Source organism: Labrus bergylta, chromosome 12, assembly GCF_963930695.1.
Source record: "Labrus bergylta chromosome 12, fLabBer1.1, whole genome shotgun sequence".
NCBI classification, from domain to species: Eukaryota; Metazoa; Chordata; class Actinopteri; order Labriformes; family Labridae; genus Labrus; species Labrus bergylta.
The window spans coordinates 27,064,818-27,090,713 of record NC_089206.1 but is presented as its reverse complement, the minus strand read 5'-3'; the positions used below and the strand labels follow the sequence as shown (position 1 = coordinate 27,090,713).

At 40.2% G+C, this 25,896-nt stretch overlaps 1 protein-coding gene across 2 annotated transcripts in view; it reads left to right on the top strand.

Moving 5' to 3' along the window:
• sema3h (sema domain, immunoglobulin domain (Ig), short basic domain, secreted, (semaphorin) 3H) overlaps positions 1-25,896 on the top strand; it is a 64,759-nt gene that overhangs the window by 7,296 nt on the left and 31,567 nt on the right. For both annotated transcript variants that reach the window (XM_065961323.1, XM_065961322.1), the window contains exons 2-4: positions 18,246-18,400; positions 23,324-23,386; positions 24,567-24,686. In XM_065961323.1, the coding sequence (XP_065817395.1) occupies positions 18,246-18,400; positions 23,324-23,386; positions 24,567-24,686 (338 nt within the window). The remainder of the gene's footprint in view (positions 1-18,245; positions 18,401-23,323; positions 23,387-24,566; positions 24,687-25,896) is intronic.

Below are 25,896 nucleotides of genomic sequence, written 5' to 3'. Positions count from 1 at the left end.
AACACACACCTACACACATTCTGTACATTCACATAAGAAGTTGGAGGTCGTATGCAGTTTGAGATTTTCCATACATTCAAACCACCAAGCCTGAGAGCAGCCATTAACACATTTATCGTTGGATTCAGACTGCTATACACACAAACATAAACTTACACATTGTCTGTAACCGCTGTATAGTTAAATATGCAGCTGTTGTCGTAACATGACAATATAAGGATTCATCCATCAAAGTCTCAGAGGATCTTTGGATGGTTTATTAAGTCAGTGTGAATCTATTTCCCCCACATACAGACGGACTCATGGTTTATTCATACTGCATTCACTTTGTGAGATGGGTTTGCTGTAGATTTTTAATGTCGTTTAGCTGAAGAATAGTATCGTATTATAACTGCATATGAGTTTGTTTGAGCAGAGACGTTGGATTTGACCTTAAACTCCTATAATGCGGGTTGTTTGTGATCCAGACATTTAAACTTGTCCCTGCTTTTTGCTCACATTCATCCTGGACTAATGCCCAGATTATAATGTAAATGTAAATGAGTACTTTCCAATTTCACGCTATTAGCATGCAAATTGCTTAGTTATACTACACAGTGGATTAGCTCAATATTGTCCAGATGCTTGTTTGCTCATGTGCATGGTTGTAAAAATCTATTTAGATTTCTTTAGAGAAGAATTGGTGTTGAACAAATAACCGCTGTAGTTTGAAACATCCTCATCTAATTTCAGTTGTATCCATATGTTGTGACTTTATGAATCACTAAGGGAACGTTACCCCAGCTACAAAACAATTTAGCCAATGTATGTAGCCATAAAACAGCTGCTCCAGCAGAAAACGGGATGAGGTGACTGCTTTAAATGTCATCATCCTTGCCAGTAGGTAATAGAATTACTAGTCAGTTAAACAAATTATTAATATTCTGGCCTTAGACGCCGGTCAAGTAATGATCAAATTGCAACACAGCCACCCACTAGCTGGAGCTGTAGCCATAGACTAGCTGTAGCTAATGGGCCAGTGCTCATAGCTCTACTACCCAGATGTAAACAAGCACAGTAAACGGAGAGCGTCTGGAAGGAGCAGCACGGTTTGGCAGTATTTTCTTCTAGAAAATGGAGACATAGCTCTAAAAAGGAGTCAGGTATATCAACCTGCGGATGGCTGTGTCTGAAACCACATACTAAAGTACTGCCTACTACGTATCCAAACAGTATATACTGCATACTGCCGACTTATCCGACCTTTATTATGCACATCACTAATCTAACACAGGTTGGTGTTTCTGACAATGCATCACTGAAATGACTAAACATGTATTTTGTAGATATAAGATAAAAGCAATTCTAGTTCTTTGGAACTAATGTGATGGAGGAAATTTAATTTTTCAAGCACCAGATGTACACAGCAGGTGTCTGTAATTCGGCAGTTGATTCATTCACATGGATTCAAAGTGCTTGTTATTTTCTCCAAGTCCAGGAGAAAATGTGATGAAACTACGATTAGGTGAAGTTTTCTACAGCTGTACCTCGGTTTGTTTATTATTAACAAAGTTGTATTTGATCTGTTCATGCATTTTTTTACAAAGTTGAGATTTCAAGTTATGAAACATGTACAAATGTATGTCGTACATCCTCCTCCTCGTTCCCCAACCTCACCTTTCTTTTCTCTCTGTATACTAATAAAACACAAAAGACTTCACAGTGATATTGAAAATCAGGAGATATTTCATTATTCATTTATTCTTTCAGATCTGTTTCTATCTAGGCCAGTGCTTTCCAGGCTCAGGGCTGAGGATGTTGCTGAGATGTGGATTTCACTGAAACCGTTATCTGGCACAGCATCAGGCTATTCTCTATTATTAATTTTAATGGAAGCAGCCCCCAATGGTGGCGAAACTGTTGCCTGTCATTATTGAAATCTAACGACAGCTGTTTCTCTATCCCACCCTTTGGAAAACCTCAAGAACCGCAATTAGTTTCTCAAGAAGGGGACCTTTTTAAAGATTGTACGAAATACAATTTTGGGAGGACATAAAGTTTAGCTGTGACTTTGGCTCTCTGCAGTTTAATTCACTTTCAGAATTTTCTACAGCAAAACTTTCAGTCCTTACTTTGACATAAAAGCCCCCTGATTAAGGCGCTTGTGCTTAAGGCTCTTCTCCCCTCTCTGGACAGAGACAGAGAAAGGAGTCTAATTACGACCCTGTTTTGGCAACAACAGCCCCTGACAACAGTGGACATGCTGTAGATTTACCCTCGAGGGGGTTTTTGGTGTTAATATTTGAGGCTATCTTTAGCCTGAAGCCTGTAATTAAGCAGAAAAACCAAGCATCACATTTCTTCCGTTTCCCTTAAGTATTAATTTGCTCTAATCTTCCCTGCCGTCAAAAAGAAGGAGATGATTCTCACCTCTCCTCCCAGATTATTACTGTGTGTCAGCATTTCCTTCCTGTATCACTTTTCAAGAGGCACAAGGAAAGTTTGCAGTCCCCAGGAAAAAACTGAAAACGGAGTCAGGTCGCCTGCAGTTCTTTAAGAACTAATACAAAAATAAATTGGAGGCATTGAAGTTTTAAGAGTTGTATAACTTTAAGTAACCCTGTTCAGCTTCTTGGGGTTTGTTTCTATTTTCAGCTTACTCACTACAGCTGCATCAAGGAGCTTGATCACAAAGGAACACTTCACTTGTTTACCAGCTGGAAACCTGAAGTACACAGGATCAACAGCAATAAGGAGGTAACCAGTAGTTAGCTCATTAGCTCAGGGCCAGAGGAGGCTGGAAACACATGACACATAGTGTATTCTCATTCATAAAATGTCATTTTCCGTTCGCCAGATGGCCTAGCGGTGCCCAGGTTTTAATCTGACCCATGGCTCTTTTCCCACATGTCATTCCCCAAACTCTCTATCCACTGTCCTATCTAAATAAAGGCAGAAAAGCCCCCAAACAAAAATTTAAAAGAAATAAAATATCCATTTCCTACAATGATTGTGAAAAAAGTGATTTAAAGCGAATGAGTACAAGCTAACTTAAAAGAAGGTTAACAAATGGTCTCTAGGGTCAAACTTCAGATGAGTACTACGTTGTCACATGTATATGACAAATCTGATCTTTAACCCTGGTGTTGGTGATCTGAGGTTCCCAAGGTTGCGTAAACAAGAAGAAGCCACAAGAATTTGATCTTCCCTATTTTGGTCAATGGTGGAAAGATCAGACAATGGCCACAAAAGGCTGGAAGTCAAACTTCCTGTTCCTGTTTAAAAGAGCAGGACTTATCAGAAAACAGAGAGGATGTAAAGGGACAGATAGGAGCATTTTATCGTCCGGCTAGACTTTAAATTAGGGATTCGTCATTAAGTAAACCCTCAAAGCTGACTGTAAATATGAATCTGAACTCCCTGTAGACATCATGACCATCCATTACCTTCACAGGACAGCGACTTCTCTTTATGGTTGCCCATTTTTAAGATGAAGAGATATAGTTATTGCCCATTTGCCAAAGCAAATGTCCACCAAGCATACCATATGTCTGACATGCTTTGAGGCTGAGCCAAGAAGTTTTTAGCAACAGACAATTTAAGGACTGCAGTAGTAATTCACTCTGAGGGGTCAACTCTCAAAGTGTTGTTGTAGCTCAGTTTAAGTTCAATTTATGTTGATGGGTTTGCTGCAGAGTATCAACTAGTCTTGAAAGAAACACAGGAGTTATTTTGTTAAGTATCTCTCACCAGGGCAGGCCACTGAAGTTGATTGTTTCATCTGTGTTGGTTTCTTACTCAACTAAATACATAATATAATTTTTATATATTTTAATACAAAAAAGGAATAATGACCTTTGGCAGAAGTGTTTCTTGGATTAAAGGAGCAATATGTAAGATATCTACTGAATTAAATCATAAAGTGACCTTACTATATGATCAGAAATTAAGGAAACATGTTATGTTGAAGTGCTGCTTCTCTGTAAACAATGCAGCAGCCAGTATGTCCTCCAAAGTTTCAATTCCGAACCGGAATTGTCTGTTTTTGTTTTGACCAGAGAAAGCCTTTTTGGACGACCCTGCCAGATATGAGACCAGTTATCCCGGCAAACCAACAGGTGTTGCAGCGACGGAAGGTGGCAAGCTAACTGGTTCAGATATTGATTTTACCCAATCTAAAAAACCTGGGCATTTTTCTAAAAAGCTCCACGACCAAAAAAAGAAGAAAGGTTTCATGACTGATGCAGAGCTGGCTAAACACTGAAGCTACTTAATCCACGACATGGCAACCTGCCTGGCATGGCAACCTCTCCAATGATTGGAATTTAGACTGGGGTACCAATTTGAAATGCTGTGTGTCAGAATTACCTATTGCTCCTTTTAGGAAGCAGAGTCTTTGTTCAGGAAAAGGGACATGGTTTAAACTCCTGAAAACATTCCTGAAAATTAAAAAAGTTACTTTAACCCAGACTAATGATGATGCCACATTTCTGTTACAAAGGAGGATGTTCCTAAAAGGTGGTTTTTGGGGTGGTGAGAGCGTACCTATACTTGGTGTAGACTGGATTACCTTCATGATTAAAGAAACTCACCATTGACTGCTGACAGGAGTCTGCATTGTCACTGTATTTAGTCTTAGTGTTTCTCATACATATTTGGTGCTCAAGATTAAGAAACAACTAGGCTAGAGCCCTTGCTCTTTTCCAAAAGATTTATCCATGAAGTTGTGGCCAAAACACTTAACCAATGACATTGTTCTGTACTGGGCGGCTCCCACACGAGACTGTTTGTTACTGTGTGGTTGTGAAGCAGAGAAAACAATGAGGGTTCTCAGTGAACCTTCTCTTGGATAAATAAAAGCCGAAAAAAAATTACAATAAAAAGCAAACAGAGAATGGACTCGTTTGCAGATGCATGGCGACCCAGGTCAAACCGTCTGATGATGATGAATAATCATAGACGCTGAGGTCGAAGGTTAAGCTGTCCACGTGGGTCTGGTCTGTCTGTGACGCAGTCCAGATGCAGTTTGTTGAGTGTTAGGATATCGTTTTGCTGTGGTATGTGTTGTGTGTATGTGTGTGGCCCTTATAAGGGTAAATGTATTAGAAGTTTTGCAGTCCATGTGGAACAGTTACTGAGCAGAGATTAGCTTGTGTGTGTGAGTGATGACAAATAAATATAGTTTCTGAGGCTTATGACTTTATACACCATGGATCACCTGATCTGACATGACCGTCCAGCCACACCCATCCCGAAAGACATGGAGGTAGTGCTGTGTGATCTGGTCAGACTGAAAGATGGACTGTGACATTTTATAACTGCATGCATGTTGACATGTGTGTTAGAAAGGAATTTGTGCATTACTTCACATGAGTGCCCATCTGTGTGCCTATAGGCTTTGTTCCCAGCCTTCCGCAGGCCTCCTGTTGTAATTGCAACAGTAATTGGTGAAGTGATAACCCCATTTCCACAGGAAATGTGCCCCGGTTTCCTCGCCCCCCGCCACCAACAACCACCCACCCCCTCCTCTGGTTGCACAGCCAACGAAAAAAACCCTCCCAATGGGAACGTTGCACCAGACAGCTAAAGTTCCCCAGGGCCTTAGGAGTAGACAAACAGACGGAAAAAGACAGACATACAAACACAACTACACACATGTTGGGGAGCCAACAAACACTGTCCCATGGACATTGTTCTAGGATGTAATAATTGGATAGATTAATGATAAGTGTAGCCTGTGTGTGTGTGTGTTTGGGTTTAGAAACAGTAATAAGTCACTGTACAACAGCAGCAAAACAACGTCACAGTCCCAAGAGTATGATGACAATTGAAAGAAAGACTTGACTCTTTCATCATCCTTTCTTTTCTGTATCTGATACAAAAGTTATATTTCACTCTGCTAGCACAAAACTCTATCCTTAGAGGACTATTCTCATATTTTACATGATATGTGTTTCAAGTCCTTCAGGCAGCTGGAAAAGTTTCCTCTTGACAACTTTTCAATGTTCAAAAAGAGAACTCCAGCACATTGACGAAATCAAAAAATGTTTTAGTTTGTGCATTCACAAGAGATTTCTAATAACATTTCACATGTAGTGCACGTCTAATCTGCACAAAATTAATCCACTGATAAGAAAGCACTTTACAGAGTGGCACTGGCAGAATGCTCAAGCAGAACCAGACTCATTGGTAGACAGCCATCTGCTGTGACATGTTGGGGCCCAGAAAGTGGGATAGAGGGAGGGGCAGAGAGAAGTGAGAGAGATGAATGATAGACCAACACAAAGCAAACATTCAGACAGACAAATGTACAGAAAATAACAAAACATTTGCAAACATTTTCTTAACGATTAAGGGGAAAGCAGTGCTGAGCCCTGCCGTATGCCTAATGGATAATTAGCAGTCTGGGCCTACAGTTTACCGCTCCACTTTCCTCTAGTCCCTGCACCTCAGCTGCAAGCCCCACCTTTACAGTCATAGCCAGCAGACATATTGAACAACACTGGATATATATTTTTATTGCACACAGGATCAACCAGAAATCTTTACTGACACGTTCATATTCTGAAGCTGTTTTGCCTTCAAAATAAAAAAGGATTCTTCCTTTTTTCATTTATCAACAGTGTGCTTTTTTAGATTTACCATCAAATGACACGATTTCCTAACAATGCAACAGTTGACTGTACAGTGACACATCTAAATCATCTCTACTGTCAGTTAATATCGGTATCTGCTCAGGATAGAGGATAGCACAGTGAAGAATTATTCACCCGTTTATAAACGAATGAAAAGAAGGTGTTAGCGACATCATGTTGCTCAATAGATATAGAGCTTAATTCTCTTAATGCTCTTGAGTAAAATAATGCAAATCATGCAGCTTCTGGTCATCTTACGAGAAATGATCATGGGTACAGAAAGGTGGGTTGAAAGGTAAAACAAGGTCAAACACACACACACACACACACACACACACACACACAAACATAAACAGCTGTCTTGTTGCTCCCAGCAGCAGGGTCAGTTGAGTGGCTCTGTTGAAAAGTAATGTGTGGATACGAAATCAAGCATTAAGTCAGAAGTTTCATCAGGTGTAGTGAATTTGCTCTCATAAATTTGAGGTGATATGGGGTATTAAACTCGTAACACTGCTCTTGTACTGACCATTAAATATCAGTACAACCTCAGTGAGTGTTGTTAATGGAGTGTAAATGTTAATGGAAGAAGCCTGAGTTATGTCACCCATCTGTTATCGCAGGCGGCTTTGGAGTCACATTGTTGGCGGTCGCCATGCTGGAAATACTGTCTAAGCTGAGCTGGATAGATTTTAATGTAACTGAATGATTCCATACTGTGTAGCCTTTAATGCTGGCTATCTTCTGAAGTATTCATGAAGATTAAATTAGCTTGTAATTAAGTTACTGTTTTCTATCATCATTTTTTATGTACTGCACGGCATGAAAATTAGATCATGCCTACAGTGCTTATGATTTATTTTAAAAAAACTGTCAAAACCAAAGCTAATTGTTTGCCTGAATGAAGTCTCTGCTCATGTGCTGGTGTGTGTTCATGAGAATGCTATGTGCATGTGCATGTTTGTGGAAATGTGTGCTTGTGTGTGCATGTGTGTGTGTATGTGTGTGCTTGTGTGTGTGTATGGTGCAGTGCAGGAATGTTCTTAGCTGTATCACACGCCACACATTTTCCCTAATCACATCGAGGTCCATCAGAGCTCCCATGACCAGCAGCCTTTAATCTAATGTTCACCATGGATAAAAATACCTACCACGGACATACACACACACACACACACACACACACACACACACACACACACACACACACACACACACACACACACACACACACACACACACACACACACACACACACACACCAATGGACACATACGATTGCACAAACAGTATTCAAACAAAACAGACACTCACAGAGGTAAATGTAGACAGGCAGGCTCTTGCACTAACATAAAGGACCCATTCACGCACAGACATTTTCAGTGTGTGTGTGTGTCTCTGTGTGCGTGCCTGCATCCGTAGGATTATGTCGCAGCGTTTTCTGTTCTTTTACGTCTTAACTCTCCGCTCTTTGATTCGCTGTGACAGGAGTCAGAGGCCAATTGGCTGGGATCAGAGGTCACGACCCTCGTTGACCTCCCTGTCGACTTAATGCTGATAAGAATGGCTGCTCTTAGCAGGCGCGTGTGTGTGTGCATGCAAGTTTGTGTGTGCAAACTGAACAGATTGTGCTGCTTTTGTTGAACAACGGAGGTCTTTATGGCATTATTAATACCTATTTAATAATCTATACTCTTCTAACTTTTTCATCTTTATCTTCTATAGATCACCTGACTGAATGAGGTCACTCACTTGGTTTTAAAGCTCATAACTTGGTTCAATAGAGGCTCTCTTTATTAAAGGTCAGGGTTTGTACTTGGAGTCTGTTGAACTTGTGATGACAGACATGAAACAAATGTATGATACCTGCTTGCAGATCACAGCGGCTCCAGATCCAAGAGAAGCAAAAATGTTTTTTAAAATTCCTTTGCAGAGATACAATTAAAAACCACACGTCTCTCCTGCTGTAAAAACTTATTGTACAAGTTATTATAGGAATCAACAGTTGAGAAGAACGTGAGTCTGAAAAGATTTTGCCACTTGCATAGCTGCTGTTTTGTTTTAAAGCTGAATCATTGTACCTAAAGCATTGAGGGGGTAACATGCACCTTGGTATGACAACTTCAAAGAAACTCAAAATGACTCCTTTTATTGAGGTTTTTACTGAGAGCTGATTTACACACAGAGGTCTTCCCTTTCCAGCTCAAATGCAGTGATTTAAGCAGGTAGAAACAGTTAATGAGGCAGCTTCAGTTTATAAATCTGTGATTCCTGGTGTGCTGGTGGCCTAGTGGTTAGTGCGTGCTCGAGTGTTAGTAGTCAAGGACAAACTAACCAAGACCAAAACATACCCAAGACAGGAGTCTGCCAAGTCTGAGACTGAGACAAGACCGAGTAAAAATGCTTTGGATTCAAGACGAGACAGAGGCCTTCAAAAAGTTGTCTCGAGACCGGTCTGGAGACCAAGACCAATGTCCACGTACGGAGGCTCTGGTCTTCCAAGCTGGCGGCCCAGATTTGAGCCAACCTGTGGCACCTTTCCTGCATGTCATTACCCACTCTCCCTGATTTCAGACTCTGTCCAGTATCCTATCTCTACAATAAAGGCACAAAAAGACCAAAAATAAAACTTTACAAGAAATCTGTGTTTCCCCGATTCTCATTTTAGGGGATTTGTTAACTGCAAGTTAAGCTGTCACTAACTTCATCCCACACACCAAAACTCGTTCACAAATGATAAAAAGTTTTTAACGGCAGTTGGGGTTCTGAAAAAAATTCTGACTTATCTTACAGGTCGAACACGAGTCTATTGTAGATTGTAAAAGGATTAAGGTGTGGTGGGTGACTGAAAAACAGGTTATTGATGATCGGTATTTAACAGCCAAATCAATTCATTAAATTCGGACGGTACAGGCCTGTTTGTGTCAAATGAAATATTGAAGAAATAAGAAGGATAGTGGGAATATATCAATGGAAAATAATGAAATGCTACCCAGCCTCTTCATAGTCTGTAAAGTCACCCTTTGCATTTCATTGAGTTCTTTCCACATTATCAAGTGGCTTCTGATGTTCCTCTGACAAACTTTTCTGCCCTTTATGTCCTCTGTCTGAGCCACATGACAACATGACAGCTGCCTTTTCTTCCATCGTAATTGTTCCAGTGCAATTTGGCAGCTTTTTTTGAGCTGAGAGTCATTAAAGAAAATCTATTATAATTCAGAGTTTCTTAAAAGGCTGAATGGTTGGAGAACAGATTTTTAGATCAATGCAATCATCACAAACCTCTCAAGCTTTTCACTTTTGTTCTGAACGAAGAAATCATTGAGAATTTATTGTAGACGGCGCTGAAACTGGTCCACCTCAGCTGACTGTTTGGTTAAAAATGGTTGAAGATTAAATTTAGTCTTGGCAGGCGTTTGTTCATATTCTGTTGAATGTTCACTGTGACAGATACAGTAGGTGGGCTGTGGGGCACAGATGATGCTTTTTGTGTCCTAAATACCTGAAACTGTGTGTGATTGATTGTATGAATGAAAATGTGTGTGCGTGTGTGTGTGCGTGTCTGTGTGTGCCCTCCCATTAGGTTAACAGCTTTGATGTCTTGGAAAAACACTCCATTATTCCAAACTGCCCTCCGTGGTTCAGCCGATGTGTGGTGAGAGGTGTGGGCCAAGTTGTTCATCTTTCTGTGTGTGTGTGTGTGTGAGAGAGAGAGATAGAGTGTGTGTGTAAAGGGGGGGGGGGAGGAGGTGAGGCCAATAGAGACCCCTAGCCACACCACACACACAGCCCCTCGCAAATTATGCCGGCATGGTTGCTGTTTCCAAGGCAACTGTCCCATGAGTAAGGGTGGGGTGGGTGCAGCTGCTGTTTCCCGACTGAGTCAGGGATGTGTGTGTGTGCGCGTGCACGCTAAAAAAAGAATGTGTGTGTTGTGTTTTTTTTTCAACCTGAATAAGAGGCATACACAGTTGTGAGGTCAAGATGGGAGAAATTTGACCGAGGCAAACATTTTTTCCAAAATTCTCTGCATGTCTTAAGGTGTGCAGGACTAACAAAGCGAGGCACAGTTGTTACCAAGGCGTGGAATAATTATGAGTTTGTGTGGATGCTAAATCTAAATGTGTTTGTGTTTGTCAATTGAACTCTATCTCTTCTGAAGTATGAATGTGTGTTTGTTTAAACAGCTGCTCTCACTTCCCTCTCGCCATAATGCTGATTTAAAGCACTCCAAAAAGAGGATGCAAGCTGGATTTTTTTTTAAACCCGTCTGACCCAATAAGATCTCATGACAGTAACAGATGCTGAATGCTGCTGATGTTTCCACTGCAGAGGTGGTTTCACATTCAGTTAGGCTGAGGCTCCTCCCTTTATTGAATTAAGCGAGGTCATGCCGTTCTTGTGGCACCCTCACTGTAATTCAGATGAAGTGCTGGAGGCCTGCAGGGCATGAATTCTACCAGAGTTAGATTCCTCATCAAGAGGAGAGGCAGACATGTTTTGCATTTAAAATAAGTACAAGTCGTGAAGTTGTTGTCTCAACATCGGAAAAAAAGTAAATGAATGACTGGAATGAACATGAACAGTGACAACATTTTCAAGGGAATGACGAAAAACTGGACTTTGTCTATTTCCAAAATTGATAAGGATTTTATCTGTTTGACAATTGAACATAATGCCTAGAAGTGTAGACAAGCAGAGAACAAAATGGAACTTCTGTTAACATTTCACGGCACTTACTTAAAAGTGAAACTGAAGTTGGGACAGTTGCTTTGCCATGAAAAATAATAATTGTTTGTCGTTGAATGATTTGACTCTCGTACTGAAACACTTTGATTATTGCTTATATCACTAACAGATCCTTCTTTGCATTAACACACATTAACAATATATCAGTCATTCTCTGTACATGTTACCCTAAGATAATTTACCCTTGCTAATGAATGCTGTCCATGAACTGATAATGAGCCAACCAGGCCAAGTACTGTACATAAACAAACATGGAGGTATTGTAAGATTGAATAATGGAGCGTTATAACAATGGTCCATTCATTTGAAAATCAGGTTTTTGGCACATTTTGTAGGTCACAGAAAAATGATTGGGGGTTCCTATTAGTCGTAAAATTCTTGCTGCTGAAATGTTTTTGGGATGTGGTGACTCTGAAAGACAAACAAACAAGCAATTGGCAAGACTGAACCACAACTATGTGGCAGACACAGAGCTAAGTTATTATCCTTTGTAAACTTTCCAGGTTTCCACTTCTGCAACACCAATCAATCTGTATTTGTGTAGCGCCAATTCATAACAAATGTTAACTCTTTAAGACACTTTACAAAAGAGCAGGTAAAAGACCTTACTCATTGTTATGTTACAAACGAAAAATGGGATAGGGGGAGATGGGATAATATGCAGGAAGAAGGGTCAGGACAAACAGAGAGGAGTGGGGGTCTCAAACAACATTCCTGAGGAACCTACAAGTCTTAAGAGATCAGGAGCTCTCGGGAAAGTTGGTGGCTAGTATCTAAGTTTTTCAGATAGTGAGAGAGAGAGAGGAGCTTAAGGTGCCAGTCAGTTATCAGTAGTATAAGCCTATAGCAGCATAACTAGGAGCTGCTCCATACCTGTGCCCGCCCTAACTATAAGCTTTATCCAAAAAGGAAAGTTTTAAGTCTTTTCTTAAAGGTACAGTGTGTCTGCCTCCCGGACCCCGACTGCTAGATGATTCCAAAAGAGAGGGGCCAGATAACAGAAGGCTCTACATCCCATAGTACATTTAGAGGCTGTAGGTACCATTAGCATGTCTGCATTCTGGGAGCGTAACACGATTAGTTTGGAACAGATCTTCAGTTAGAATGTCTTTAAAAAACGGAGGCCGAATGATTGAAAAACCATTCGACAAGACAACAGAAGAACGCTTATCTTGAATTCATAGCTCTGCTGATGCTCCCACTGGGATTAATGAAGCCGATATCAGTGGGAAGCGAAAAAACAATTTTACCTCTCTGACCGTTTTCTGAATATTAACAAAGTCCCCAATGGCTAATAAGCAGATTTCCTGCTGAGCTGCAGTGTAACTTTCTCCTTTGTGCTGCTAGTCTGCTGAACTTCCCTCTCCTACTGCGACTGCTTCTCTGTTTCACATTATTTCTCCATTTCCACTGAGTCATGTCTTCTCCTCTCTTTTTCTATCGCCGTTTCCCCTCCTGCTCATCTATTTCTTGTGTTTTCTCCCGACTGTCAGCATGTTGTGGTTCCTTTCATTTTCGTCTGCTTCCCCCCCCTTCTCAACTTATTCTTCGTCCTGATTTCTCAGCTTTTTTTCCTCTGCCTCCATTAGTCTCTGCCTTTCATGTTTCTCTCCCTCTCTGTCATTATTTTCTCCTCCTCTCCTCTTCCTGCTCTTTACCTCACCCATCATCCACCCAATCATCATTTTTAACCCTGTCTTCATATCATTTTCCCTCTCACTCTCATCTCGCCTTTCTCTTTCCTGTCCTCTCCTCCTCCTCCTCAGTCCACCTTTATATCCATCATTTTCCCTGTTATTACCTTACAATTTTCCCCTCACACTCTCCCTTACATCATCACTCCACTTCTCCCTCAATTCCCCCATAAGTCCATCATCCCCCCCACATCCCGTCATAGCAACATGATTTTTACAGAAGCTCTAGCTTCCACCCTTATCGACCTTTCCTGTCCAACCCCCACCTGTCTTTTCCCATCCCTCCTCTCCCCGCTCATCCTCATCGTCCTCCATCAATGTTTATTAATTTCTTCTATCAGGATTTCTTTTACCCTCTTTCTCCCTCTTCCTACCCCTCCTCCCTCCTCCTTCCCCCCTCATCTGTCTATCATCCTGTCATGTTTTGACATTTTTTCTATTCTCATCTCGGAGCTGTCTTCGCCCATCAGACAGTTTTCATCTCATTGTCACTTTGCCTTGTCATTTTTTCCTCATCCTGTCTCCCTGACGCTCCTCTAACCCCATCTCCTTCTCCTCCTCCTCTTTTGATTTTACCCGCCTTTGTTATGTTAGTCTCTCACGATGACTTTGAGGTTTATCTGCACACTGAATACAGATGGAAAACACCTTCAACACATTCAGCAATGCAATATAAAGATCCAACTCAACAAATCCCTCCTTCCCTCGCAGTTTCTTTAGCAAGTTTGGTCCTGAAAGGTTGACTCCCAATATTTGGTTCTGTTTGAATCCCACATGCCAGCCAGCACCTGTAAACAGACGTCACATGGGCTCACAGCATGCAGCTTGTTAATTGGGCAGAGTTGTGGAAACCTGTCATCCCACCATGTTTTCATGGATTTGGCCTGAGTCCAGACAAATCTGATTCATGTGCCTATAAAATAAATCGCTGCTTTAATGATGCATGATGAACTTTACCTTTTTATCTGGTGTTTGATCTGGCTCAGTATGAAATTCTGCAAATCATGTGGATGTGTAAGCAAGCGTGCATGTACGCATTCCATTAGAGCCATTTTTAACTACTAAAGTGTGAAAATCCATATTATTCCTTGAGGTGTGTTTCAGGCCCCCCTTCTTACCTCAATGTAACCCCCTGCAGATGTCCAGAGGTGGGCCAACCCTGAACCATACAGTCAGTACATTTACATGATGTTGAAAAAGATTGATTTATTGTGTTAGACTAAATTTGACTTAAACTGGACTTTTAAAATACATGCTAATCTGATTGAATCAGAATCAGAAAAGGGGGAAATTCGGTTGTTACCATTGCTCTTAACACAATACAGCAGTAGGAAATATAAAAATAATTTAAGGATGTAAAAATTAAATAGAATAGAGATAATAAAATAAGCAATAAAATAAGCAATTAGAACCAAGTAGGACTAGTATAAGATATGTAACAAGATAAAACAATATTTACATTATGAATGTACACAATGAGAGCTGTGTTAAACAGATATCAATATTAATAAGGATCGTTATGAACAAAATTTGACCGGTTGCAGACAGATTGCACAATTTCAGGGTTAGATAAATATGTCCCGGTTAATAGTTCAGTGTCCAAGTGTGTGACTCTTAAAGGGAAGAGTTATAAATCATACTATTTCTCAAAGTCAGACCAACACTTCTTTCACACTTTGACAAAACTTTTAAAAGCTCCTGATATTTCCAGGAGGAGCTGTTTGTGTGAAAACAAACAGTCATTTTAGGATCATTCACAGAAATCTCGTATCATTTCTTTCTTTGTCTTTCACATCACTCTCCTTCACCTCAACAGTCCCACTTTGTCTGTGTTTGTTACACTCACTCTTCCTCTCATTATTTGTTCCTGTACATATCTCATTCATCTTAAAAATCTCAACATCTCTTAACTCTTCTCAAAACATGTTTTTCCCTATAAATCCACAGCCAACTAACAAGGTGTACAGCATATAATGAACAGATGAAGCAGAGTGTTTAAGGTGTTTAGAGTAAGTGATCACTGACTGAGCTGCAGTTTAGATAATTATCATGTGTTGGGGAAACAAAGTCTGTGCAGACACAGTGACGTCAGCAAACAGATTCATGTTTTCATGGATAGATTTCTGTGAAATGTGAGGTTCTGTGAGGTTGTAAATCTGTGGGGCAAAGCAGAGGTTATGTCTCTTTATTATCTTTTTTTGTTTAGTAACCCTTTTATAAGTCATACAGCAGGAAAGTGTTGACCTATCACGATATCTTTTTTATTTAAATGTCAAATAAAAGCTCAAACTGGCTGAGCAGACTGTGACAAATGTGTCAGTTCAAAAGAAGTTCATCATGTTTGAACTTTACCATTGCATTGAAATTAGGGATACAAATAATGTGGCATGAACCAATGTTGGAAGCCGATGTTGTGCCAAATCAACTTAATGCTGGCATCTAGTACCCCTAACTGCTGATTCAGAGGAGAGTTTGTTCTTACTGGGCACATGAAGTTAACTTTTTAAACAATCTTTCATGTTTTCATTGTCAGACTTCAATATTTCTAGCTCCTTCCATCAGTTAGTTTAGAACTGAAGAAGCCTTTCGGAGAAGAGGAGAAACATCTTTCAAGTTCTTCAACCAAGTCCAGTTGCCTTTGGATCAAGCTTTGATTTATCATGACCTGGATGACTGAAAACCTACACAGAAACATCGGTATCTGAATCGGCAATCAGTTAAATTGTAATTTCAATCGGTCCTGATTTTCCAAATTGGTGCATCTCTAAATGAAATCTGATAGACATATACACAGGCCGTTACAGAGGAACTTTTAAGTCCTTACAATGCCTTTTTTATGCCTTAAAATACTTGGTCGACCTTGGTACATACCCATCCACCTGCTGTGTGTTTCACAGGGTTATCCATCACAGCAAAAGAAAAAATGAACTACCTGATTTCTCACAGCTTCAAAACTATACATGATCCTTCCTTTAATCAAATTGAGTTGAGTGTGCTGCCAAAACTAAAGATGATAAATCACTATTATCTCCTTTAATTCTTCCCCTGATTGAGCCAGTGTTTGGGGCTTTAAGCAGCACTGAGCAACAATCTATGTTCATTATCAATTCAGCTATGATTCAGATCGTCCCAAAGGCTTCTATCTCATTTCTACCAAGGTATGCTTTTTGTGTCCTCTGCCTCCTGATTTCTTTGGTAGGTAGTAGTCCAGAACAGCAAGGTTGCTAAACAAGAGTATGCTGGGTGCAATTAATCAACATCATAGGTCCAATTTTCTGGGTTTTGAAGTGTAAACATTTTTCTGCCTCTCGCTGCTATTTAGAGCTGCCAACGTGTGAAGCCATGCCTGCTGCTGCTGCTTTAAAGCCTATATGTTTATGCTTTTAGCTTCAGGAGCTGATGCCAACTCCCTAAAAAACACTCGGCTTAATAAAAATATGAAAGTTAACACAAGGCAGACATATACGTGCAGTTTGCTCCAAGCTCTCCAAGATTGTGTTTTGCAACAGTTTCATTTCATCTGCAAGGCTGCTTCTTCTCATCAGAAATGTTTGTTATCATGCATCTGTCTGCAGATCTGATCCAGATAAGGGCGTTGTGTGTGTGTAAGTGTGTGTGTCTGCGTTTGTTTATTCACAAAAGATACATTTCTTTTGTTGAGCTCGAGTGTCGAGTCTGATAAGAGGAGCGAAGCTGCAAGACAAAACAAGTGTGGGAAAAATGTTTGTGTTTGTCCAATGTGTCAGTTTATCTGTTTGTTGTTAAAAGAAAAAAGCTTCATAACTGGCCTCAACACACAGATCCTCTGTAACTAATGCTTTACCATTTGTCTGCAGTGGGTCCTCATTATTTATTGTTTTTTAATCAATTAATTAAAGAAAAATATTCATTTGTATTAACTATTGTCCCTTAATCTATCCGTATCGTATCTGTTTTTGAATTCACAACCACACTGTATTCATAGAACTGTTTAGATTTGCTTCTCTTCTTTCTTTATATCTCTTTGTTATTTCTAAAAGCCTCCCGTGTTGCAAATTAGCATTTTCCTAGAAACACTGAGAGCAGTGCATCTGGGACTTGAGCATAGTCAGATGTTACAGCTCCAATGTTACTGCATATCCATGTTAAATAAATGAAATCAAATAAGAATGCCGATGCTTTGTTTTGCATAAATGTAACCTTGGGACAAACTCCACTAATCTCCACCCTCTGGAGACACATAGAGGAGTACATCAGATGACTCAAAGTTAACACAAAGAATGGATGGAGAGGAAAACTGCTGGCTTGACTTTCATGACTCCCAGTCTAACAATGTACCTCAGTTTGTGTAAGTCGGCAATGCAGGCGTAGAAGGGCTTATTTTATAAAAAGAGATATGTGATTGGACAGTGTCAGTAACTGAGAGAGAGAGAAAGAGAGAGACAGAGAGACAGAGAGAGAGAGAGAGTGGGGAATGACGTGTGGCAAAGGAGCCACAGGTCGGATTCAAACCTGGGTTGCTGCACATGGGGTGCGCGCCCTAACCTCTATGCTACTGGCACCCCAGGGCTTATGTTTGAACCTTGGAAAAACACACTTTAAGTATTTTCCCCTCTACCATTATTTATGCTAAGCTAAGCTAATGGACTCCTGGCTCCAACTCAACACAGACATGCAAGGGGAATTTAATTTATCATTTACTTTTTTGCAAAAGCCGCATAAATAAACAAGCCAATCAAATGTCATTATGAGTACTATTCAGTTGGATGTATTGCTTGTTTGGTAATGTATGTAACTACTATTGACAGCATTTTTTGTAAGTCATCTGGAAAACAAACAAAGACCTAAGAAATAGAAACTGGCAGCAGTCCTCTTAAAGTCCCGTGTGGAGGTTTTAGCTGGATGAAATGAACGCTGATCTTTTATTCATGACCTAGACTCTCAGAAACAAACGACTATTCCTTTATTGGTTTGTTGTTACGCCTGAAAACATCTGGCGAAAAGGTGAAGGTGTCAGATGAAGTGAGTCACAGCAAGATGTCAAAACAGCCTTTGTTTATACTTCGCAGTGAAGATTCACAATGAATGTTATTTTTGACTGTTAAGAGAAAGCAGGATGAGATTGTTTGAGACCTTAAAGGTTATACGTGATCTTACATGGTCAAATATTTGAAAGATGAATGTCAAAAAATTAATCTTTTCTCCTTTTCAGAGTTGGTCCATAATGGCCGCCTGCTGACGCTGCCCCTAGTGGCGGGAGACCTGCATTCTCTGCTGCCTGACGAAGACCGGAGGCGTCTGTACGTGGCCATGAAAGATAACCTGCTGTCTACTAGTCTGGATGACATAACGCAGAACCCACGCAAGGTTAGAACTGGAGGACACTCATACACGCATTCACATACCATCTGAGGCGAGGGATGAGACAAACATACAGCAGACGTAAACATGCTAACATGCGAGGAGATTCACATGAAGTATACACATTCATGATGGGACTTAATGAGGAATGTTACATGCCTCTGTGTAATATCCCTTTGCATTAAATCCTCTGTTATTTGTTTTAGTTTTCATATAGAATCCCAGTTTAAGCAGTGAAATGACATCATCCTCTACTCTCTCATCTTGTCTTTCAGTTTTCTAAAAATCTTTAAATGCCACTTTTTCAGAAATAAAATAGTTGTGATCCGATAATGTGCTTTCCATTAAATCTTCAAATGGTGAAATGCTCTTTTGTAACCTTAATCTTTTTTTAAGATTTTAGAAACAAATCAATAATGAAAGTATGGGTTTCTGTATGGCTACAGGTCAGTTTCTGCGCAGACATAAGAGACAAATACAGCAACAACAAAAAAAGTCAAACTGCCACGTTATAACAAAAAAAAGAAGCATGAGTCCATGTTGGTCCAAATTCTGATTGCAATGTCTCTAAGTGTATTGATGGTCAGGTGAAGTGTCTGGGAAATCACAATAAGACAATGCTGAGGGAGAGTACAAGGTAGCAGAGTACACCACAGTGCAATACAAAGCATTTAAATACAATCAGTTCCAACTTTGATGTCTCTCGTTCTTAATATACTCAATAAAGGCTCCATAAAGGTGTGTGTGCGTCAGCGTGTACTGAATTTCTTCAAGATATAGACAAGAAACCATGTGGTTTAACCATTCTTTATGACAGGGAGGGGAGGCTGATTTAAACTCACTCAACTGATTTTTTAAAATATTTTTTTCCCTGCAGTCTACAATAACATTTTAAGACTAGAATGTTCTCATGGAATCAGTTACAAGAAGCCTTAAACCCTGAGGCAGCACGCATATTGTCAGCTGGTCAGGTTCACGCCCAACATATGTCGAATGTCCTTAATGAGGCTGAGTTAATATTCATGTTACAAATTCACACAATAGCTGAAAGTTGCAGAGCTACATGCTTCACATGAAATAAAAACAAAGATTTCCCTTTTGAATTTGTTTGTGAGTATACAGTGTAATGTTGCACATTTAGCCAGACGGACATGCTGATGGTTCTCCAGACAGTCTCAAGTTCACAGCAAGGCCATCAACAGTGCTGCCTTTTCATAACTCTGCCGCATCAAATCAATACCCTCATGTGTCAGACTGACACGCACGCTATCAGAGAGCCTAACAGGTAGGCAAAGCAGACAGACAGACAGACAGACTGCAGTCAAACAAGCCATCCACCCACTCAGCAAGGCAGCCAGCCAACAAAGGGAGATAGATAGTCATAGTCTACTCGTATCTCAGCTCTGTGTTGGCTTTAAACCTCTATGTATGGGAACATACAGTATTTATAGGCTGTTTATAGTGTTCCAGCTTGTGTGCAGCTTTTTCCCACAGGGTGTTAAAACCACTCGCAGTGCCATTTTCTCTCCTTCACCGTTATTCTCTTGACATCCACAAGATTCTTATCAGTGCAGCCTGTGAGGTATTCTAACTAGTGCCCGAGTTCAAATGAATGAATCCAGTACACGCTGTCAGTCAAAGTGCCTTTTGGTTTAAAGAGATGGACACGCAACCAGTTTCTCCAGTCCATCGCAGTTCAGAGCCAAATGTTGACGCTGTTGCATTTTTCTTTGATCAAGCTAAAAAAAAAAAAAAAAAAAAAAAAAAACCTCACAGCATTCCTTCTGTGTGAGTCTACAGCTGGCAGCCCACATTACACAAAGGGTCACCAAAGGGATGAGTGTGTTGTGGCTTTCTGTTGCAGTTGTGTGTTTTTTTTTTGCTACTTCTATTGTTTCTAATTTTTTCTTTCATTTTCAGCCCTGGCATTCTCTAACATAGAGAAACCGACTTTAGCATCAGTTTTCATTGTTTAATTTGTATATTCGTTCTACCAGTGTGTTCGTTATTGTGTTTAAACCCACATTCTTCTATGCTGTACCGACTGACAGCCAGCATGCTCTTCTCAGAGGGCCACAGAGTGGGGATCCTTTAAGGGTGGTCCATGTTCCTGTCATTTTGTGGTATTTGTAGATAAGGGGGAACGTGGTCTCTAATCTTATCTGATCGTCTCAGCTCTGCTCTCACTGGGCTCTGTGGGAATGACTGCATCAGGGAACCATTACTGGACATAGAAAAAAAAAAAGCTTTCCTGAATGCACCATCATTTGTCATTAATCACTTTTGAAGAGTGGCTATCATGTTCCAGACGGAAGCCAAACTGTAGCAAAAACAGCAGCACAGGAGCTTCCTGTCAGGGCCAAAAACAGCTGACCTTTGACACTCGTTATTTTTTTATCCAAAAAGTGCATTCTTTGTGTATTCTGAGCTAGATCCCTTTTCATCGCTCTCTCAATTCAATTCAATTCAAATGAGCTTTATTGGCATGACAGATAAACAATCCACACTGCCAAATCAGTACAGAAACATTTTGATCAACAAATGATTACAATATATACAGTATACAAATATAACAAATATAAATTAAAGACATTAACAATGAGATCATTTTTACGGTGTATTTCTAAGAAACATTCAGTGTATTTTGTCTTAATGTGTGACAATCACAGACTTTTCTCCCCACATCTCATTTCTCTCTCTCTCTCTCTCTCTCTCTCTCTCTCTCTCTCTCTCTCTCTCTGTCTCTTTCCCTCTGGACCTCCATGCCTCCATTATTCTCTCCACTTTTGGCCTCTACATGAAAGAAGTGGAATGGTTCCCATTCGTTGACTGTTTTTATTATACCCTGATTCAGTTTATGTGTACACAAACAGAACGCTTTAATATGATTTCGACTACAAATGCAATGTGCATGCTGCTTTGATTACATTAATTCTATTAAGTGAGTCATTAACTATTTAAGATAATGGCCCTCGAGTGAAGTCATATTTATTTCTGATTAGAAATAAAGCCTTACATGGTCGATTATCTTACCTGAACTCAAGATGAACTAATTCATTGGAGAGTAAAAAAAAACATCCAAACTGAAACATGAAGAAGGCATTTAAGACGTGATGCTGAAACAACATGTGGATTTGATTCAGACAGTTTAAAAAGGTGGATAAACACTGTCTCCTGCCTCCACTAAAGACTTAAGTCTCTTAACGTCTACATGTCTGCCCCTGAGCCATAGTTGGAACCAGCTCAGCTCTGCTTGTTAACTTTGACAGGTTCCATTGCGTGTCTGTTTTTCTGCATAACAGCGGTTGGAAAAAAGTTTGGAAAGAGAGTCATAATATTTTCTTATTTGACAGTGATGCACATGACAAAGTGTCTACATACAGAATGAATAAGAAAACAAATGTAAAGTGAAATTGCAGCATATGTCATAAACTGACACGAGGCATTTATGTCTCTGTTGGGGCCAACAGTCGAACCAAAGCAAGCACAACATATTGTGAAAGACACAACATCTCATGTCATGTACATTTATAACTTAATTTAAATCAGGCGGACTTGAAACTTTTGAATAAGAAGAAATATAATGTGCCTTTGAACATCTGAGTCACGGGAGCAAAAGAGGCTTTGTTCCAGTTGAATCTAAAATGTTGCTCTTCCAAACTGGATCAATCAAGAAGTCTTTAATACTCCTACCCTCAGAAGAAGTAAACTGATCTGATAAACAACTGGAACAACTGGAACAGGTGTTACCACACAGACCATAAGGTTTAGAAACCTAAAGAATACAGGATACATTTAGGATGTAAGGTTGTTAAAATGTGTAATACTTTGATTCTTCTTTGATCCCACTTCTTTCAAAATGATGTGTTCCTTGTTGTTTTGAAGGCAGAGTCAGTAGCTTTCTGAGTTTAGGATTGGATATATTTCAGCCATTGGACACCATTCATGCCGGCAAATATGACAGACGCAGACGTAGCAGCAAAAAGGAGAGAAAATATAATCATGATGAGGCGAAACGCCAAGCCAACAAATCTAGTTCCAAAACGAGGATTAGCTTCTACCTGTTGGGCGGAGCTGGCCTGCTTTCTGTTGTGCTAGCATGCAGTAGCTTGCAGTGTAGGTACAAGCAGTAGGCCTCAACATACAGAGTATATCTCGCAGTGTTTGTGAATTTCTGGGGTCGGTGAGCCCAGGAGGAGAGGCCCAGTTTGACTGTTGTGTTTACAAGCTGCAGTGAACAATGCTACGGACTCCACCTTTAATGATCGATAGTATCAAAAAAGTACTGTAAAAGTACTTTAAAATGATCGGATCTTTAGTCGTATTATTGTCAAAATTTGTTCTGAGCAAAAGAAAGAGAGTGCTGTCTAAATTGGATTGATCTAATTGATCTTATTTTTTGCATTTTAGACAGTGTGCAACTTCTTGTAATTGAAAACATGATATGATCCAATATTGGGTTCCTAGAACTTCTATTTTTTCCCCCGTGGTATTCTGGTATTGTGACAGCTCTATAGGAGCCATGATTGTGCTAACTAAGTCAACAAGTTACGGTAACAGTTGCTTTATAAGCACATAACGGTGGCCAAAGCCTGTGTAGTCACAGTTAAGCATTAGATTAATTAATCATTTTGCCACCATGCTGCTTTGACAGCTTGGTTCATAAACAGGACACGGCGGTGTGGTGCCAGTTGGTTTTAATTTTCTCCTCCTTGAAGCTCCCTCACAAGAGGTATCAGAATCACCCGCCTCTCCTCCTGAAACTGCTCATCTTGTTTGATCATTTTTCGCTGACTCTCTCCATCCTGCTACATTTTAGAGCACCTGCCAATGCCAAAAGTCTTTTCTAACAAATTAAGAGTGAGCTATGAAACCAGTTTTTACATCTTTTCTCCCCCTCTGTGTTTTTCTTTATCTCACTCTCTGTAGCTGTTCTGGCCGGCCAGTCCAGACCGTGTCCAAGAATGTCTCATGGCTGGGAAAGATCCAGAGGTGACTCAACAAACACTCACCCATACACAAAACACACACACACACACACACACACACACACACACACACACACACACACACACACACACACACACACACACATACACACACAAACATTGCATAAGCACAGCAACGTGTTTGACCACTGTGTCTTACTGATGAAGGCAGGCAATCAGTTTTGAAGTCACACAGGGAGGGGAAGTATGTTAACTCAGATATACTCAGATATGGATCAGCAGCTTACAGGTCAGGTCATATCAGCTTTTCTCATCTGGTCTTTACTGAAAGCAATAATGTTACACTGCCAGACATTAGACACTGTCTAAAGAGTTGTGCAACAATAAAACAAGACAGTGGCATAATGGATAACAATCCAGAGCGGAACTGAATGAATCTGATTCGTGTAGAAACAATAAACAAACAAGAGAGTTCTGATGCTGGCCAGGATATCACAATTAGTAAAATAGATTAAAAGCATGTGACACTCATCGGGTAACACACAAATCTGATATGTGAATATGCTTATGCTTCAGTGCATCTTAAGAAATGCATGTTCTCTGTGCATAAAAAACTTATGTAGCTGTAGAAAAGTGTAAGCTTTATTTCTTAATTGCACCTGAAGAGAAACGTGATTACACACCGACCGATTAATCAGCCAGCCGATAATATCGGCCGATATTACCAAGTGACTATCGATGTCGGCTAAATTTATTGCAGATGTGTTCCAATATTTCTGGATTTATTCACCAGTTAATTAGCATTTCATTTGAGTATCGTTGGATTCCATCTGCAGTTCTCTTTCTGGCTGTCACCAGCAGAGTGTGCATACAGCACATTACAACAATCATTATCAATATCTTATTTATAAATATTTTCCACGAGTGTTTGATAACTGCATTTTAAGGATCATCACAAATCTAAATCTATCTCTACAAATTGAAAATAGATCTAAGAAAGATATCGGCCGATTTATTGGTATTAGATTTTTTTCTCCCTCCAATATTGATATCGGTATTGGCCCCAAAAAATCCCATAATGCTCAGGCCCTAAACGTAATGTTCACTTTGCTCCTATAGTGTTTAAAATTTGACCAATGACTATAAAGTCCCCCCAACCATAAAGTGCACTGCATTCTTCATGTATTCTAACATTGTGTTCCCTTCATGGTTTGTGTCTCTAGCTGGAGTGTGCAAACTTCCTGCGAGTCCTGCAGCCTTTCAACCAGACTCACCTGTACATTTGTGGCACTGGAGCCTTCAACCCTCGCTGTGCTTTCATACCCACTGGCATCTTCCAACAGGTATTATTGCAAGCAATGCCACCTTTCACAAAGACTGGAAATGCTCCATTGTGTCTTTTCAATTTCTCATAACCTGTGAAAGCAGCACATTCACATCATCTGTTTTCAGTTAATGAACGAGTGGCAGAATGAGCAGCATCACAAGGGGGAAAAACAGATGTTAAAAATGAACCAGACGTATGCATAATTATGAAGATCAGGTCAGACACATATTGCATCCACAGAAAACACATTTTTTCCTCATCAGCCACCATCCTATGTGTGTGTTCTTACTCCCAGTCGTAGCCCCTATCCACAGTCCTATCAGCAGAGCTCTGAAATATCACGTGTGGTGTCTGCCCCTATACCCACATATCCACCAGTGGCACTACCTGTGCCATCTGTCTGTAATATATACAGTGTACTTTTTGTCATTGAGGCTGCACTCTGTGGGCGACCGCACACAGGAGATTTTTTTATTTGACATTTGTATGTCAACGTTAATGTACATGAAACTCTAGAGCCCAAGAAAGTGTGTGTCCTTTATCCCATACTGATTATGCTGGTCATTTCTCAACATGTTGACACATGTGGGTTATCATTTTGTCAGAAATAGGCTAATGGTTCTAAATTGCTTCAGTTGATCGTTGCATTTGTGTGCATGTGTGTGCGTGTGTGTGTCTGTGGTGTTGTGTGTAGGCAGTTTTGTGAGTGTTGGATCAGAGACTGTGTGTTTTTATCACACCTCACATTCCTGTGTTCACATTTTTGAGGCTGTGTGCATGCCTGTCTGAAGTATGTGCATGTGTGTATGTATGTGTGTGTGTGCGTGTGTGTGTGTGAGAGAGAGAGAGTGAGTGTCAGGGAAAAAGCTAATCCCATGAAAGGCTGTGTGAGAGATCAGAGAGGTTCAGACGTGAAGCTTAGAGGAGCTGGTGGTGCTGACTGATTTAAGACTGAACTTCACACATTTTGAAATCCCTCCACTTAGCCCGATTACCCTCAATTATCTGCTCAATCTGTGAGCGTTTGCATGTGTGTGTGTGTGTGTGTGTGTGTGTGTGTGTGTGTGTGTGTGTGTGTGTGTGTGGCAGGGTAGTTCAGATGACATTTGGAACAGAATCAGTGGACACATATTCAATTATGAATTATAGAATGAATTACAGAAAGAATGAATTGATGTGTCCCAGTAATAGTAGTAGTATAAAAGATGGTTCAAATGAAATAAAGA